The 15,965-nt window shown below is 44.9% G+C and overlaps 2 protein-coding genes across 2 annotated transcripts in view; one reads left to right on the plus strand and one right to left on the minus strand.

Annotated features, from left to right (window-relative positions):
• Window positions 1-6,083: 6,083 nt before the first annotated feature.
• Window positions 6,084-10,220, plus strand: MPEG1 (macrophage expressed 1). The gene has a single exon (XM_046644571.1). The coding sequence runs from the start codon at window positions 6,132-6,134 to the stop codon at window positions 8,283-8,285; it is 2,154 nt and encodes a 717-aa protein (XP_046500527.1). The 5' UTR covers window positions 6,084-6,131; the 3' UTR covers window positions 8,286-10,220.
• A 286-nt stretch (window positions 10,221-10,506) lies between these two features.
• DTX4 (deltex E3 ubiquitin ligase 4) overlaps window positions 10,507-15,965 on the minus strand; it is a 34,120-nt gene continuing 28,661 nt past the window's right edge. The window contains exon 9 of the mRNA XM_046644893.1: window positions 10,507-14,292. Within this exon, the coding sequence (XP_046500849.1) occupies window positions 14,059-14,292 (234 nt within the window). The 3' untranslated portion in view covers window positions 10,507-14,058. The remainder of the gene's footprint in view (window positions 14,293-15,965) is intronic.

Genomic DNA, 15,965 nt, shown 5'->3' on the forward strand with positions numbered 1-15,965 from the left:
CAATCCCAGTGCACCAAATGTAGGAGGTAAAGGGAGATAAGGCAGGGAAGGAAACAAAGCAAATCTAAAGAGGTATATTACTGAGATGATGACAGCTTAAGGAAAGATGCAGACAGTTGTCTAGTCATGCAAATGTCTTCTGACAGACCATATGAAAACACTGGTCCTCAAAACAGTCCACTGGAGGGAGAAAGGAAGAACAAATTATTTGCCAGATCCCACCTATCTCTTGTCTGTAATTCATCACTGTTCATTGACATGTGGAATTAAGTCCTGTGCGCTTCTGGTACACAGCATCACTATCAAGATGGCCACACAAAGAAGTATGATCTCAGCCACCAGAGGATCAAACAGACAATTTGGGCTCAGCTGACGCAAAAGTTTTCTAAGAAACAGAACTGTCCACAGACAGGAGGCAGGGTGCCATCCTGCCCAGAGGCATCCAAGCTGATGGTGGATGACCACTTTTTAAGATTGTATTAGAGGAGGTTCAAGTGTTGGCTGGGAGGGCAGGTCTTTTCCAATCATGGGATTCTGTAATTCTATGATTCTAAGTTGGGGGTTAGTAAACTACAGACCCCACACCAAATCCAACCCCCACCTGTTTTTGTAAATAAAGATTTATTGGAACACAGCCATGCCCATGAATGTACATATCATCTACGTTCACACAAAAATGGCAGAGTTGAGTAGTTACCACAGAGACCATTTGCTTACAAAGCCTAAAATATTTACCGAGGTGGTCACTAGAAAAAATAGTTTGTCAACTCCATTCTAAAAGACTCTCAGGATGAATTCTTTGGTAAATCAACCATCACTTCTAATTTACCTGTGTCATTAATCCAGATGGCATGGCTACTAGATTGTTTTCCTTAAAGAGGTGCAAGTCTCTATTTAGGACGTTAGTAAAAAATATTCAGGTGGCCCCTCTGAGTCAGTATGGCCTCCTATGCTGTCAAATGGACCACCAAAGGAAAGTCAAGCTCCTGAGATGCTCTAAAATGCCTTTTCTTCCACTCCCATCCTGAAAGTGTTGAACCACAGAATCAACCAGAAGACTGCAGCAACAGGTTCAGCAAAGATGAGAGCTGATATACAATGAGCTCCTACCTCAGTCATATAGAGCTTTACATGATTTCAGTCAATCCTCTTAACAACTTAATTTATTACACAGAGGCATATGCCATTGTTTGTGTTTCAAAGTTGAGGAGATAGAGACTTAGGGAGACTCCAGAACTTGCCCAAAGTAACATATGGAGCCCGGATGTTGCCTGTACTTCAGTTCTGAAACCTCTATTTCACATCCATGTTTATCAGTCTAGCAGTTGAGACATTTTGAGTGACTATATAAAGCAGAACAAAGTCTAGAGACCGAAGAGACCCACAACCCAGCCCACACTCAATGTCATATTTAAAAAATATGTAGTCACAAAAAAATAGTAGAGACAATAGGAATATTTCAATGGGAGACCCAAAGCTCCCAATTCCAGATAATTCTGTGATGGAACAACCACCTCACCTAATTCACATGTTTTCACCTTAACACATTATTTCAGGTAGAAAGAAAAGCGGTGGTAATTTTTATTTTGTCTCAGCTCAAAATCGATCTGAATATCTTGTGGTAAAAGAAGGATAGATTGAATGTTAGATTGATTTTGTGTTACCCAATAATGAAACACATAAATATAAACTCTGCCAACAGTTAACCCAGAAAGGCCAAATGCTAAAATCTTCCTCAAAGAAGAAGTTACATGGACAGCAAAGATGTAGGGACTGAGAAACAAGGATATAAGAGAAATTCACTGTGTTTGAGTGCTGTTGTGCAAAGCCCTCCATATTAATCTGTGTTCAGCTGAAGAAGAATATAAAAGGTACTCTTCGTATTAGGCTGGTATCATTGGGAAACCTAAAAGCTGATGGGGAGGGGGAATGGGTTTGTCCTAGCTGCTCAGTCTCTGTGGAGCTTAGCTTGGAAAGTAGTTGAAAAGGGATGAGTGACTCCGAGGGCTGACTCCATCTCCCAGACTCTTAAAGGAGCATTACATTTGACATTGGCTGCTCTAAAAATGGCACTTACAAGGGATGCCTGACAAATAACAGTTGCACAATAAGTATAGACTTCCATTAGAATGTCCTGGAGAACTCTGCTGAAGATGGTACTGAGGCAGCCTCAGAGATCAGTGGCAATGGATGGTGCAACTGCCTTGATGTGGAATAAAGGAGTACCAGCCTGGAGACTAAGACTCTGCCACACCAGGATTTCCTTCTTCTTTAGCATCATGGGAGGATCACTTTAAATCGCAGACTTGTGTCTTCCAAACCCGGTTATGGACATGGCAAAGAGAAAAAGGAGCAGAAAGGGAATAGTTGAGGAAGAGAAAAACAATTAGAAAAATCAGGAGGGGAAAGTGTTAACAGAGGAAAGAAATAAAATGGCTTAGACTGCCAACTTCTGCCCTAGTTTTTTAACGCAAATATGCAGGATTTCACACGGGCCTTCTGTTTTTACCCACAAGAAGAAAAGGAATCAAGGAACCACTATGTTCTTATTTTTGTGGTCAGGACACAAATAATCCTGATGGGAAGAACAGTCTCTGAGGAGAAGGAGCTGACAAAGCAGCTCTCAAAACATCAGGTTAGGAATCAACTGTTAGAAAAGAAAATACTGTCACTTTGTCAACTGATACCTCCTAGGGTTTCCAGAACTAAATTTATTCCAGAGTCCATAAAAATCATAGTTCTCTGATCCATTTAGCAACTATTTGTCAGCTTCCAGACTGGTTTCCTAGATTCCTGCTAAAAATAAGAAAGGGAGTGGTGCCGGCAAATGCAGCCAGATTTTCCTGCCCATTTCAGACCGCAGGTGAAATGCAGAAGTGGGAAACACCAGGACCGGCTCCAAGCCCACACAGAACTGAACCTAAGACATGAATCATGGTTTGGCTCTGTTTGAGATGGTATCAGAAGGTTGCACGTGTTCAAACTGAGAAAGAAAGCAGACATGGGACTTCCCTCTTGCCTCTTTTTGGAGGAAGTGAAATCACTCTTCTGCAACACAGATGCATACCTTTTGTAGAAAAATTGCCTTTCTTTTAGAAACCAAGTTCAATTTTTAGACACAGGCCCTTGAGTGCGGCCATCTGGAGAGTTTATGCGATTGCATATGCATTTCAGTACAGGAAAACTAGGGGAAATTGCTGGTGAGCAGAGTAAAGCAAGAAAGGAGTGGGTGAAAAACTCTGGTCAAACTCCTGCAGGCATCTGCCTCGCACCTGACCATTATGAGCACCACAGTGGCATGCAAATCTAAGCTGAGCTGAAATTCCCACCATTTGCACTTCTCCTTTCATTGTTTCCCCGTGAACTGAAAAGGAACTTCCTTGAGCACAGAAATCACAGAGTCACAGGCTTTGGATCATTTCACATATATGGAAACTCCAGAAATAATTTCTTTCTTTGTTTTTAAATGTATATTTGTTGATTATTTTCCTGAGTACAAAAATGATGATTACCTAGTACCCACCCCTGAGTTTGGTACTTACTACCTTCTCAATAGAAAGTTGTCACATGAGTAAAGACATTCTCACTGCATAAAACTCAAAAAATACAGAAAAGTAAGAGGAAAAATTTTAAATAATCCATAAAACCTTCCAACCAGATATAATTATTGCCAATGGGTTGGTGTATATCCTCTAGTTATAAATATTTGTATATAGTGGAGGTTATACTGAATATCTATGATGATTTTTTCACATAACATTATGGCATAAGAATTTCTTGTGTTATTAAAATTGTTTGAAAATTATGATGCCATAAAATGTTTTGTCATGTGGATGCAATATAATTTCACTCTTATTGGCTCTTTTAGCTATTTTCAATTTTTTCCTATGGTAAAAATGAAGAGTAAAGCTCTCCAAAATACGACAATGACTGGGTGTGTCAAGATACAGGAACCCCTCGGAATTATCTGTATTCACCTTGCTTGTATTCTCCTTGCAGAAGAGTGAGGTCTCAACAGGATCTATTAAAAGGAAAACAAAGAGTAAGAAATTGTCAGCATGTCTCCAAAGCAGTGTGAGTGAGAGAGTTTTCTGATCTGCTGAATTAGCCCTGAAACAGATTGAAGGGAAGTCTGTGGATATTTCAACAGACGTATTGGAAGCACTCAAGGGCATTCAACTCTAATTTTTCTAATTCTAGGATCACTCTACTGACTGATAAATTTATAACTAGATGATTTATAAATTACCCAGGACATCCTGTGCAAAAGCTTGCCTCTCAGTCAAGTATAAACTGAATCCTCGTTCATAAATTAATCCCTCTTGAATGTAAGTGAATTCCCTGAAGCATGATAATGGAGGCATGAACAGGTCCAGAATGTGGTATTTCTGGGTTTACAGAACACCACTGAAGTTTTAATAATAACTAGTGAAGCTCAGCCTGTGAAGCTACGCAACTGGCCTCATTATTTCTGAAAACACTTGTCAGCTGCATCTGTGACAATCTGAGGTAATTCAATTCTTTGATGGATAAGGGTGATAGTTAGTGATAGTTGTGAATTGAAACATAACTTTTTCAGTCTCAGCACTGCACCTAGTTCATGGTATGATTTGGGGAGCCATGAGGGTACAACCGGGAGCTTCATTAACTCCTCTGGATTCCCTGGTTACCAAGTGTATTAAGATGCACCCTAGCTGTCCCAAAGAATTGAGAGAGCTGGGCTTCAATTAATTCTGGTACTAGACCAATGGGCTTGGAAGCACTGTTCTAAATTATGGACTCTAATAGACGTAGCATCAGCACACTAATGGAAATGCCTTAAAGTATGTTCTCCTGATGATATAACAAATGAATAGTTGCTTTTGTTAAAAAAAAAAAGAATTGAGTAATGCAGGGCTACATTCTTTTTTTTTTTTTTTTGAGGAAGATTAGCCCTGAGCTAACATCTGTGCCCATCTTGCTCTATTTTATATGTGGGATGCCCACCACAAAGTGGCTTGATAAGTGGTATGTAGGTGTGTGCCCATGATCCAAACCAGAGAATCCTGGGCCACTAAAGCAGAGTGTGGGAATTTAACCACTACGCCACTGGGCAGCCCAGAGCCAAATTATTTTTTATGCACTTATATTGATTATGTGCACTAAACAATGGAATGAAAAATGAAAGGTAGAACAGCAGGTACCAACTTATTGCCAACTACACACACACACACATACAGAGGATGTATATATACACACACGTACACCTTGGCTACTGTCTGCTTTTGATAAATCAAAATCCAGATTATAGTGTGGATGTGATCTTTTCCTAAACATCTTTATCTGAAAGGAAATGACACAGTGTGGGGGTCTCTTGCTTTCACTCTGCACGCCAAGGACAGTGCAGACTGAGGTTCCCAGCATATAGCCAATGGAATCCTCTTCAGACCCGTTCAGTTCTGCCCCAGATAATGGCATCTTAAATGTCAGGACTATTAGGGCTTATAACAATAAAACTCCACAGGACTTGTGTCCAAGATTTTCACTTCTTTCTTCTGCATGAACAACATTCACCCTCAGGTGAATGGGAAACCGAGGCCTTGGCCTTGACCTACAGCTAGCCAAAGTATGGCCAAGGCAGGGTGTCCTAGCAAGGGTGATGTTGCCATTCACCTCTGCATTTATGGTAAAAGGAAACTGATATTGGAGTCCCAGGAGAGAACAGTCAGGAAAAATTTGAAACATCAAGAGAGCAAACAAAAAAGCAAAATCAAAACTTTCTTTCAAAGTTGGAAAGCTACCTGGGAGGAAGCAGTAAGGTATGTGTTTGCACTTCTGAGTGCCCACACTGCTGCAGCCCGGGACTGTGGGGAGGTGGGGTTCAGGCAGGGTAGCTAACTGTTGAGGATATAGGGCTGTGTTTGCAAATCTATCACAACATATTATTTCAAAGTCCTAACAGACCTTAGTATTCCAATCAACTCTCATTTCCCCATTTTGCAATTAGGTTAGCCTAAAGAGGAACTGGTGGCTTTAAGAGAACTGTTGAATTTTTTTGTTTCAGCAACTGCTTTCTTTCGTTTTGGTTCAGTTTGCACCAAGCTCACTGGCCCACTGCTTAGGGCTGGCGTGGAGCTGGGGCTGCCTGAGCCATGAACAGCGTCAGGGGTGCCATCCTCTTCTGGGCAGCGGCAGCATGGGCTAAAATGGAGCAGCCTCTGGAAAAGAGAGATGAGGCTGGATTTCAAAACTGCAAGGATGCCTTAAAACTACCTGTTCTGGAAGTCTTACCTGGAGGGGGCTGGGATAATCTGCGGAATGTGGACATGGGACGGGTGATGGACTTGACTTATACCAACTGCAGGACCACAGAGGACGGACAGTACATCATCCCCGATGAAATATTCACCATTCCCCAGAAACAGAGCAACCTGGAGATGAACTCAGAAATCCTGGATTCCTGGGTGAATTACCAGAGCAGCACCTCCTACTCCATCAACCTGGAACTCTCCCTTTTTTCCAAAGTCAATGGCAAGTTCTCCTCTGAATTCCAGAGGATGAAGACCCTTCAGGTGAAGGACCATGCTATAACTACCCGGGTTCAGGTAAGAAACCTGCTATACACAGTTAAAATCAACCCAGCTTCAGAACTAAGCAGGGTGTTTAAGAAGGAGCTCATAGACATCTGTGACCGTCTGGAGAACAACCAGACACGGATGGCCACCTATTTGGCAGAACTCCTGGTTCTCAATTATGGCACCCATGTCATCATCAGTGTGGACGCTGGGGCTGCTCTCATTCAGGAGGACCACATCAGAACCTCCTTCCTGCAGGATAGCCAGAGCAGCCGTAGTGCAATAACTGCATCTGCTGGAGCTGCCTTCCTAAACATTGTGAACTCCAAATTTGAGGAGAATTACACGTCACAGAATACCTTCACCAAGAGCTACATCTCAAACCGAAGCAACTCCAGAGTGCAAAGCATTGGAGGGGTTCCTTTTTACCCAGGCATCACCCTCCAGGCCTGGCAACAGGGCATCACCAACCACCTGGTGGCCGTAGACCGTGCTGGACTGCCTCTATACTTCTTCATCAACCCCGACACGCTGCCTGATTTGCCGGGGCCCTTGGTGAAGAAGTTGTCTAAGACGGTGGAAGCTGCTGTGAGACGTTATTACATGTTCAACACCTACCCTGGATGCACAGATCTCGATTCACCCAACTTCAATTTTCAGGCCAACACTGACGATGGCTCTTGCGAGGGGAAAATGACCAATTTCTCCTTTGGTGGAGTTTATCAGGAATGCACCCAGTTCTCAGGAAATGATGTTGTCCAACTCTGCCAAAACTTGGAGGAGAAGAACCCACTCACTGGCGACTTCTCCTGCCCTTCTGGCTACTCCCCAATCCACCTGCTGTCCCAGATCCATGAGGAGGGTTACAACCACCTGGAGTGTCAACGGAAGTGCACCCTCCTCATCTTCTGCAAGACGGTGTGTGAAGATGTGTTCCGGGTGGCAAAGGCCGAATTTAGGGCTTTTTGGTGTGCGGCCACTGGCCAAGTACCAGAAAACTCAGGACTACTTTTCGGGGGCCTCTTCAGTGGTAAGAGCATAAACCCTTTGACAAATGCACAGTCATGCCCAGCTGGCTATATTCCATTGAGACTTTTTGAAAACCTCAAGGTATGTGCCTCTCAGGACTTTGAGTTGGGATATAGGTTTTCGGTCCCCTTTGGTGGGTTCTTTAGCTGTGCAGTCGGGAACCCCTTGGTGGATTCTGCCATATCCAGAGATATAGGGGCACCTTCTCTAAAAAAGTGTCCCGGGGGCTTCAGCCAACACCTAGCCGTCATCAGTGATGGGTGCCAAGTGTCCTACTGTGTCAAGGCTGGGCTTTTTACAGGAGGGTCACTACCCCCCGTCAGGCTCCCACCTTACAGTCGGCCACCCCTCATGAGTCAGGCTGCCACCAACACAGTCATAGTGACTAATATTGAGACTGCAAGTTCCTGGATTAAAGATTCCCAGACCCAGCAGTGGAGGCTGGGAGAGCCCTTAGAGTTGCGCAGGGCCATGAAGGTCATCCACGGGAATGATAGTGGTCTGTCAGGAGGAGCAGCAGCTGGGATCACAGTGGGGGTCACCGCCGCCCTGGCAGCTGTCATCACTCTGGCCATCTACGGCACCCGCAAGTACAAGAAGAGGGAATACCAGGCATTAGAGGAGGAGAGGCAGAGTTTGGCTCCAGGCACTGCAGAGACTAGAGACATGCCTGACCAAGAGCAGGAGCAGAGTCCAGCCTGAATCTCTCCCAAGAAACTATTTCTCATCTCCGGCCAGAGCTTCAAGGATGACTTTCATTCTTCTCTCTCTACTTCTGCCATCCTAACTACTGAAGTGGCAAGCGCAACAAAAAGCGGGTATAATTTTGTGACTTCCTCAGGTCTCTGGGCCAGGAAATTAACAGAGGTACATGGACAAATTTGAGGTTGGGGTTGGGGAACAGCTGTGACTTTCTAAGCAAAAGTCATCGCAGGGACTAAAGCAGGAAGGGGGGTGTCTTTTCTCTGTGTGTGTCATGAATTATCTTCATCTGAATCTATATGTGTAAAAAGAGAGGTGGGAGAATGTTGACATTGGATTCTGACACTACACATTTAGTCTGAGGTCAGCCGTGGTTTTCAATTCATGAGCTGCAAGAATTTCTGCCTTTATATGCTACCTTTCCACTGTTTCGTTTTTTACAAAGCTGTCTGAATTTCATGTTCATGGAGGCTGACTGGATGCCCAGAAGACACAGGAAGTCCTGCTTGGCCACTGCTTTTCAGCTTTGAGGGTTCCGTATTAACGGACTGTGGCCTCTCCTCTGGGTCATCTCAACATCATCTGAACAGAAAGATGTTGCTTGTACCAAGCCCACTTTTTCCAACTTCCCCATGGTCAGGACTGACTTAGAGCAGGCCCCTCTTGGACTTCAGGCTAGTGTCATAAAGTTCTCAGAAAATATTTTAACTTATAAATTTTCATTAGGAGGTCAATGGGGTGGGAATTGTTTAGAGACAGAGTGAATGAAGAAAGGGTAAAACCTGGAAAAGATTCTGGTGCTAAGCGGAAATTGGAATTCTTACCCACAACCAACTACCTGGTTTCTTCCTCTTAACTCATCATAATTGGGGCAAAGAAAGGAGCCATAGATTTGGATAGATCAAGCATTACAGTTTCCTGTCTGTGTTAGCAAAGTACAACCCCTTTGTAGTCCATGAGTGGCCCTTACTCTTCCTGTCCTCCCATCACATGCACACAACCCCCTCAAACACATACACACACACACACACACACCTCCCACATTCTAATGGGAAGTCTGCAATTTCCTGGGTGTGGGAGACAAGGAAAAATGCAAGAAGTCAAAGTAAGCCCACCCCTAACTATCACTTCTTCCTTAAAAGTAAAACAGAGTAGAAAGCACCAATTATGTACCCCACCTTTACTTTTCCCACCAGAAAGGGGGCTGACTTGATCAGATCCATGTTTTTATACGAAATGAAAAAGGCATCCAACACCATTTGTGACACATTTATTTCAGTTCCAGGGTGACTTCCCGGGGGCACCTGGTGGGATGCATGATTGTCACATAACATTTGGGGCTTTGCCCAATTTTAATACTGATCTCACCTAACCGTAATTATTGGGGTGAATCTATTAATGTCCCTCCACAACATTTCTTAACCAATCAAATGTCATAAGCGAGTTATCTTCTATGAAGGATAATTTGTCCTCTCCTGGTTAACATTCACAATCAAGAGTTTAGGCTTACAATAGGTCCTCCTGAGAAGCTTGAAGCATCCCAGCCTGTGGGAAGATGGGAGGATATGCATCCATCTCCCACTGCGGTATGGAGAAGAGAAGTGAATCACAGAATTTGAGCCCTGCTCTCCCAGCTATTCAGCCAGTGACACTGATTTCTACAACCTCTTCACTTAACCCTGTCTCTGAAGCATTAAAATGTTCCCCTAAACCTCTGGGTGTTTTGTGGGTAGGTTTCAGCAAAGCTAACCACTTTTCTGCAAATACTAACTTTCCCATGAATTCTTTGAAGATTACTGAGTCAGAGAGATGGAGTATAGTCTATAGGCTCCTACGCTTTTCATGCAGTAACTGCCCATTGCAATAAAAAGCTCTTCACAAACTTGTATTTCTGATAACAAAATTTCACATAAATATGCATTAAAATATGTATTTAAGGAACACTCTGTCTGACTGTTCATCCAGAGGAAATCAGAACGTGAGAGTTTCCAGTTTACACTCAAGTCGTTTGACAAAGTTAGGACCCTGATGGGGGCCGGGGGAGGGGTTCATGGGCTCCACTTTCCTGACTGGTGAACGCAGGTTGAGGTCTGTGGAAAGATTAATCCTGGCTGCCAAGGAAACCACTCTGTGGACTATCAGACATAGAGACACATCTGGGTGACAAAGGCAGCTTTGCACTTGCGTTTTATTTTTGTGTTCTCATTAGTATCAGGATTAATGCTAAACACTTATTTGAAAAACAACAGCCTGTAAACTATTGACACATACACTATATTGTGGTCAGGTAAAGTGAACTTTAGGAAGCTAACATTCGCGGTTTTTAAGAGGGTCTTTCCCCCAAAGGTTCGCTTACTTATTTCCCCTGCCATGTGGTCCGCTGCTTCAGAGGAACAAGAAGTCAAGCCAGGTCCCTTGGCCAAATGTGTGGTTAGAAAAGATGTAGAAAAAAAAAAATAGAGCAAAGGGACTTTCCCCTCCCTCCAGCGGAAGGTTTTGTGGTTCCTTACAGACTCAGGGAGGTATCCCAAATGCCTCACAGATAGGTGCCCTGATCTATAGAAAGCAGGTTAAACAACAGTTTATGGTTGTTCATTTGCCATTTATTGTTCTGCACATACACCTCATGAGCACCAGGTGGCGATGTCCTCTCACAGAGCAACACCAAGGACTTCAAAACACACCAGTTACAGACAACAGGACGTTCACCTGCCGTTTCCCAGAAACCCCCCCCACTCAAGTGCCAGTAACCACAGACAAGGAAAGGGGACAGGCCCTTTCTTGTACCTCACGAGGACTTCCCCTAACATCTCATGCGCACAACAGTGCAATACCAGGACGAGTACTTTTGATCAAGTATGAAACGACAGAGAAGTCCAAGTTTTACAAAAGGGGGAAGGAGGGAGATGAAAACACAAAGGCACACACGACCACAGATACACAATTTACCTTTAAAGGATGAGCATCTGTCAGGGTTTGGAGACATTCAATCCCATCTGTTGTCCCTGGAGACTCAGGAAGGGAGAAACTAGGCTGCTGGTGCTAAGACGATGAAAGGAAAGGCATGGAATTCCCTGTATAGGCCAAAGAACACAGCAGGGCTTCTGGTGGGAAAACATCCTGTGTCAAACTGTTAGATGCACAGGGCCTCTGCTGGCAGGGTTCTCGCTGAACCCAAGACTGTGCCTTTCCAGGTTGGCACAAGAGAAAGGGAAGACGAAGGCCCCCCGTCTTGCCTGGCACAGTGTTAGAAAGGAAATTCAAGATCCCTTCTGCCCAGAAAGTCCCACAAGAAGAGCATCCTCAGAGAGGAAGAGAAACAGGGCACAGCGACAGTCAACATCCTAGAGGGAAAGACTTGAAGGTATGAAGACTTACTATCAAAGTGGTATTGCCCCTGTCAGGCTGCCTGCCTTACACACAGTCTGGGTCTCTTCTTTCTGCTCTTGGCCATCCACTTCCCCATATATACCTTTCTTCTGCCTGGTGCAAGGAAATCAGTCTCTCCCCACTGCCCACTGCCAGTTGTCAAAGCATGTCTTCTTTTCTTCCCCATCTCCTACTGCACAGTTGTGTGTTTCTACTCACTGATCCTCAGTCTATTTCCTCATCCCTGTGGGTGAGAATCTCAGCAGATACTTGACCAGGGCACTGAAGGTGGAGATGGTATTAGGCCTACAATGAGGCTCTCCAATCTTCTCTGGTACGTGGTAGCCTAGCAAAGGGCACGGGGCATGACATTAAACACTGCAGGGATGTCTCTTCCTTGAGTTCAGATGTTTCCTTCCCAACTGAGGCAGGAATCTGCCCCATGGTGCAGTGAACTCAGGACCAATCTTCTGGTCTGCTGGTGAGATAAAATGGCTGCCGACTGATGGGGAAGACTAGAACTAAGATGGCAGGGACAATTCCTCCTATCAGAGCTCCCTCTGCTGGAGCCAATTAAGATCCCTACAGCCATTTGAAAAATGAGGAAAGGCTCAGCACCAGTGTGTCCTGAGAAACTGGGTGACACTCAGGTGAACCCACTGGCCACACTAACGTCAAAACTGCTGCAGGCTTAACACCAAGCAGCTCTGGAGCTAGCTCTCAGGAAAGCGTGGCTTTCAGTTCTAACTTAAGTACCATTTTTGAAGGTTCTTATGTTTCAATTTTTCTAGCATCAAAAACCTTCCTAATATTATGAAATATATATGCATATATATATACGTCAAACCCCCAAAATATGAGGTATATAAATTCAAATTAGTATCCAGAGGAACTTCCCCCAAACACATAGTTCAAAGAACCCACTTTCAAAGGGGGAATTGAGTTTCCCTTCTTGATCCCCCTTCTCTCCTCCCTGACCCCCAATACTTTCCTTAATGGGAGCCAAAGGCAAGAGGACTGTTGGGGAGAAGATAGAAAGGGTCTTGGAACACAACCCTGACGTAGGTTGGACTGGACCATAATATGGTCTTACCCTATTAGGAATGAGCTAAAGAGGCTCCCTCCATGCTCTAGATCAATCTGTAATAGATGAGGGAGATAAGGGACCCAGCACCACCTCTGGGCTCTGACTAGCAAATTTGCATGGAGACAGATTGAAGCTTTCATAGAAATAAGACTGGATGGAGATCCAACCTTGAAAGAGATATAGAAAGGGCCTCATCTTACATATCTCCCAAAGCACAGTTCTATCTCTGTCAGGGTCCAAATTTACTATGGTAAATGGTGAGGGAAGTCAGGGGACCACAGCCTGGCTGTTTGGTCCCCATCAGAACTGGGGTTTAACATCTTGCAAAACAGTGTGGGAACATGATGGGACTCTCCACCAACCCAGTCCTGTTGTGCGCACGCACACCGCACACACACACATATATATGCACATACACAGATGGCACAGAGCCCAGAATGAGCTCTACTCACAGTGACTTGATGAAACTCATGGAATCTTTGAGCTGGTCTGGGATGAGTTGGGAAGAAGGCTATGGGCTCCTCTCCCTGAGGACAGTTCAGATGCTAAGTGGGATGCAGGCTCTGGTCTGATCAGAGAGGGGCTAGAAACATCACAAGATGCCACCCCAGAGAGGAATCCCAGAGTCCATCCATCCGCACAAGAGAACCAGATGCCTCTTTGGACGGTCAAAGGTGTGAGGAGGAGGGAGGGCCCAGGGAAGCCAAGGACTATCATGAGAGCTGAGCGGGCTCCTAGAAGACTTTGCCTCCCTGACCCTCTTGGCAAGAAGTACTTCCTCGCTGTACACCGAGGCATCAATTTCTGATGTCACAGCAGTTTAGCGGTTCACCCCTTTACCCCCCAACCTTGCACAGTGAGAGCTCCTCACCTCCAGCGGAGGAGAGAAAAGCAGATACTCCGCTCTCAAAGCAGAGTGGAAGCAGCAAGAAGCCAGCTGAGGCACTGAACCTCAGGCTTCACAAGGCCAGGGTATGGAGTGCCCATGCACTGTCCACACCCTAAGTGTGCTGACCATGCCCCCACTTAAGGGGATGCAGGGGGGTGGGGTTTCTTGCCTACCCAGCACCGAAAACTCCATGGGAATGGACCGAGGATGGCCCTCATCCCATGTCCCCTTTGTGATAGATGAGGTTTATGAATGACATCACCTTATTCAATCTGGCTCCTCCCTGTGGCTGGGAGGGATAAGGGATGGAGACAGGACAGGAGAGGAGATGAGGGAGTCAGGAGGGCATGGCACCAACTTCTACCTTGACTCTCCCCAATTCCTGCCCTGTGGTCCCCACGGCCCCTCCACCCCAAAGCCCCTGTAGCTCAGTCCTTCTCCTGGGCAGTGCTATCCTCAGAAATGCCCTGGGCAGCCAGTTCAGCCAGCACATTATCCAGGTAATTGGCATCTGGGTAGCCATGGCCAGTGAGATTAGAGCCAAACTCTGTCTTGTGGTGGACCTCATTCCAGATGACGGTATCTGACTCGCCCGTGGTGCTGGAGGTACCAATGGCAAAGATGAGGCGGCGATCCCAGGCCACAAGTAGCAGCTTCAGAACCTAAGACAGTAAAGGTAGAACACCAAAGACAGATACTTAGTGTCAGTCAAAGACTATCCCATGGATGGTAGAGAGTCTCCTAAGGGTCTCACGCCTTCCTGCATCATGATGCCCTAAGCAGCAAAGTGACTAGAAAGAGATTTGGGTGTGGAGTCAGGGACCTGCAGGTTAACTCTTGGCTCTGTCACTGACTAACTGTGACCTTAGGCAAGTTATATCACCTCTCTGAGCTTTAATTTCCTTACTTATAAATTGGCAATGGTGCAATCTGCCTCCAAAGGTTGTGAACATTTTAGGAGGCAGTCCCTGGCAGACACTACTCAACAACTGTTAGCTACCAACATCACAGCTGTATTTTAAAAGACAGGATCTAGGAATTCAAGGCATTTAGGATCTGAGATCTTCTGAAGCTCCTCTACCATCACCACCTGAATGTGGTATTAATTTACCCACAGTTAAAGTTGTAGAACTTTTCTCCAGTGACATGGTTGAAGTACCCTGACTGCTCCCAGGTTATTTCATATTTCTTTGATCAGCTGGTCCTCACAACCACACTTTGGGGCAGGTCTGGCAGGTGCTATTGTCTCTATTTTATAGGTGAGGCCCAAGAGGTGTTAGGGCTTGCAGAATGTTCTAACTCAGCTAAATTATAAAGAAAAATCTTTGTTGAGCAAGATAAATGCCCAACACCCTGTCCAGCATGAAGAAGCACCCAATAAAAACGTACTGGATTCAAAACTGAACTACTGCAAGCAGGGCATAATAGTAGTAGTAATTATAACAGCAGACATTAAAACAATGAGCTACCATCTCCTGAGTGTTTACTTAATAAGTGCCAAGCATTGGGTCATGTAATGGTTATAATAATTGGATAAGATGAGTATTCTGATTATCACCTTTCTGCAGACAGGGAAACAGGCTCAGAGATAAAAGACTTGCCTTGGTCATTCAGCTAGTAAGTGGCAAAAGAGGATCTTGATTTCAGGACTCCCTGACTCTACAGTCCGTGGACTGAATCATTACTCTGTTGACTCTCAGATGGGGATCAGTATAGATTTCATGGAGGTGGCTCCTTCTGAGCTGAGTCTCCAAGGGAGGAGAGGATTTGAGGTATATCAACAGAGAAGGTATCCATATCCTTTGCCATGAGACCCGAGGGGGCTCCCTATAGGTAGTTTATGACCCCATTCGTTGTCTCATTTGCCCATGACTTGCTGGGGCCTGTGAAATGTGAATGGAAGTAACAAGCTTCCAGGAGCAGCTCTCATGCACAATTCCACTTGGATTCTCTCTTGGTCCTCTGCTGCCTTCCATGAGAAGGGCATGGACCATGGAACAGCTGCTCCTTTGACCGCGATGCCAGAACAGGAAGCCATATGGGGCAGACTGAGCTGTCCTATAGCAGCAACCGAGCCACAGCAACTGACATGCAAAGTGCATGAGAAATAAATATTTGTTGAAGTAAGCCACTGAGATTCAGAGGTTGGTTGGTACATAGCATGACCCAGAGAAAGCAAATGAAAACATACCTCTTGTCCAACATTTTCCCCAGCACTCCCACAAGAAAGGATACAATATCCACTTAGATCAATGGTTCTTATCTCTTTTGAGAACAGAGAAGGTTTTGAAAACCCAATGATTTTCTGGCCTTATCCATAGAAAAATGAATAAGA

This window comes from Equus quagga, chromosome 17, assembly GCF_021613505.1.
Source record: "Equus quagga isolate Etosha38 chromosome 17, UCLA_HA_Equagga_1.0, whole genome shotgun sequence".
NCBI lineage: Eukaryota > Metazoa > Chordata > Mammalia > Perissodactyla > Equidae > Equus > Equus quagga.

Coding starts and splice junctions, on each gene's coding strand:
- MPEG1 (XM_046644571.1), top strand. CDS start 6,132: ATGAACAGCGTCAGGGGTGCCATCCTCTTCTGGGCAGCGGCAGCATGG.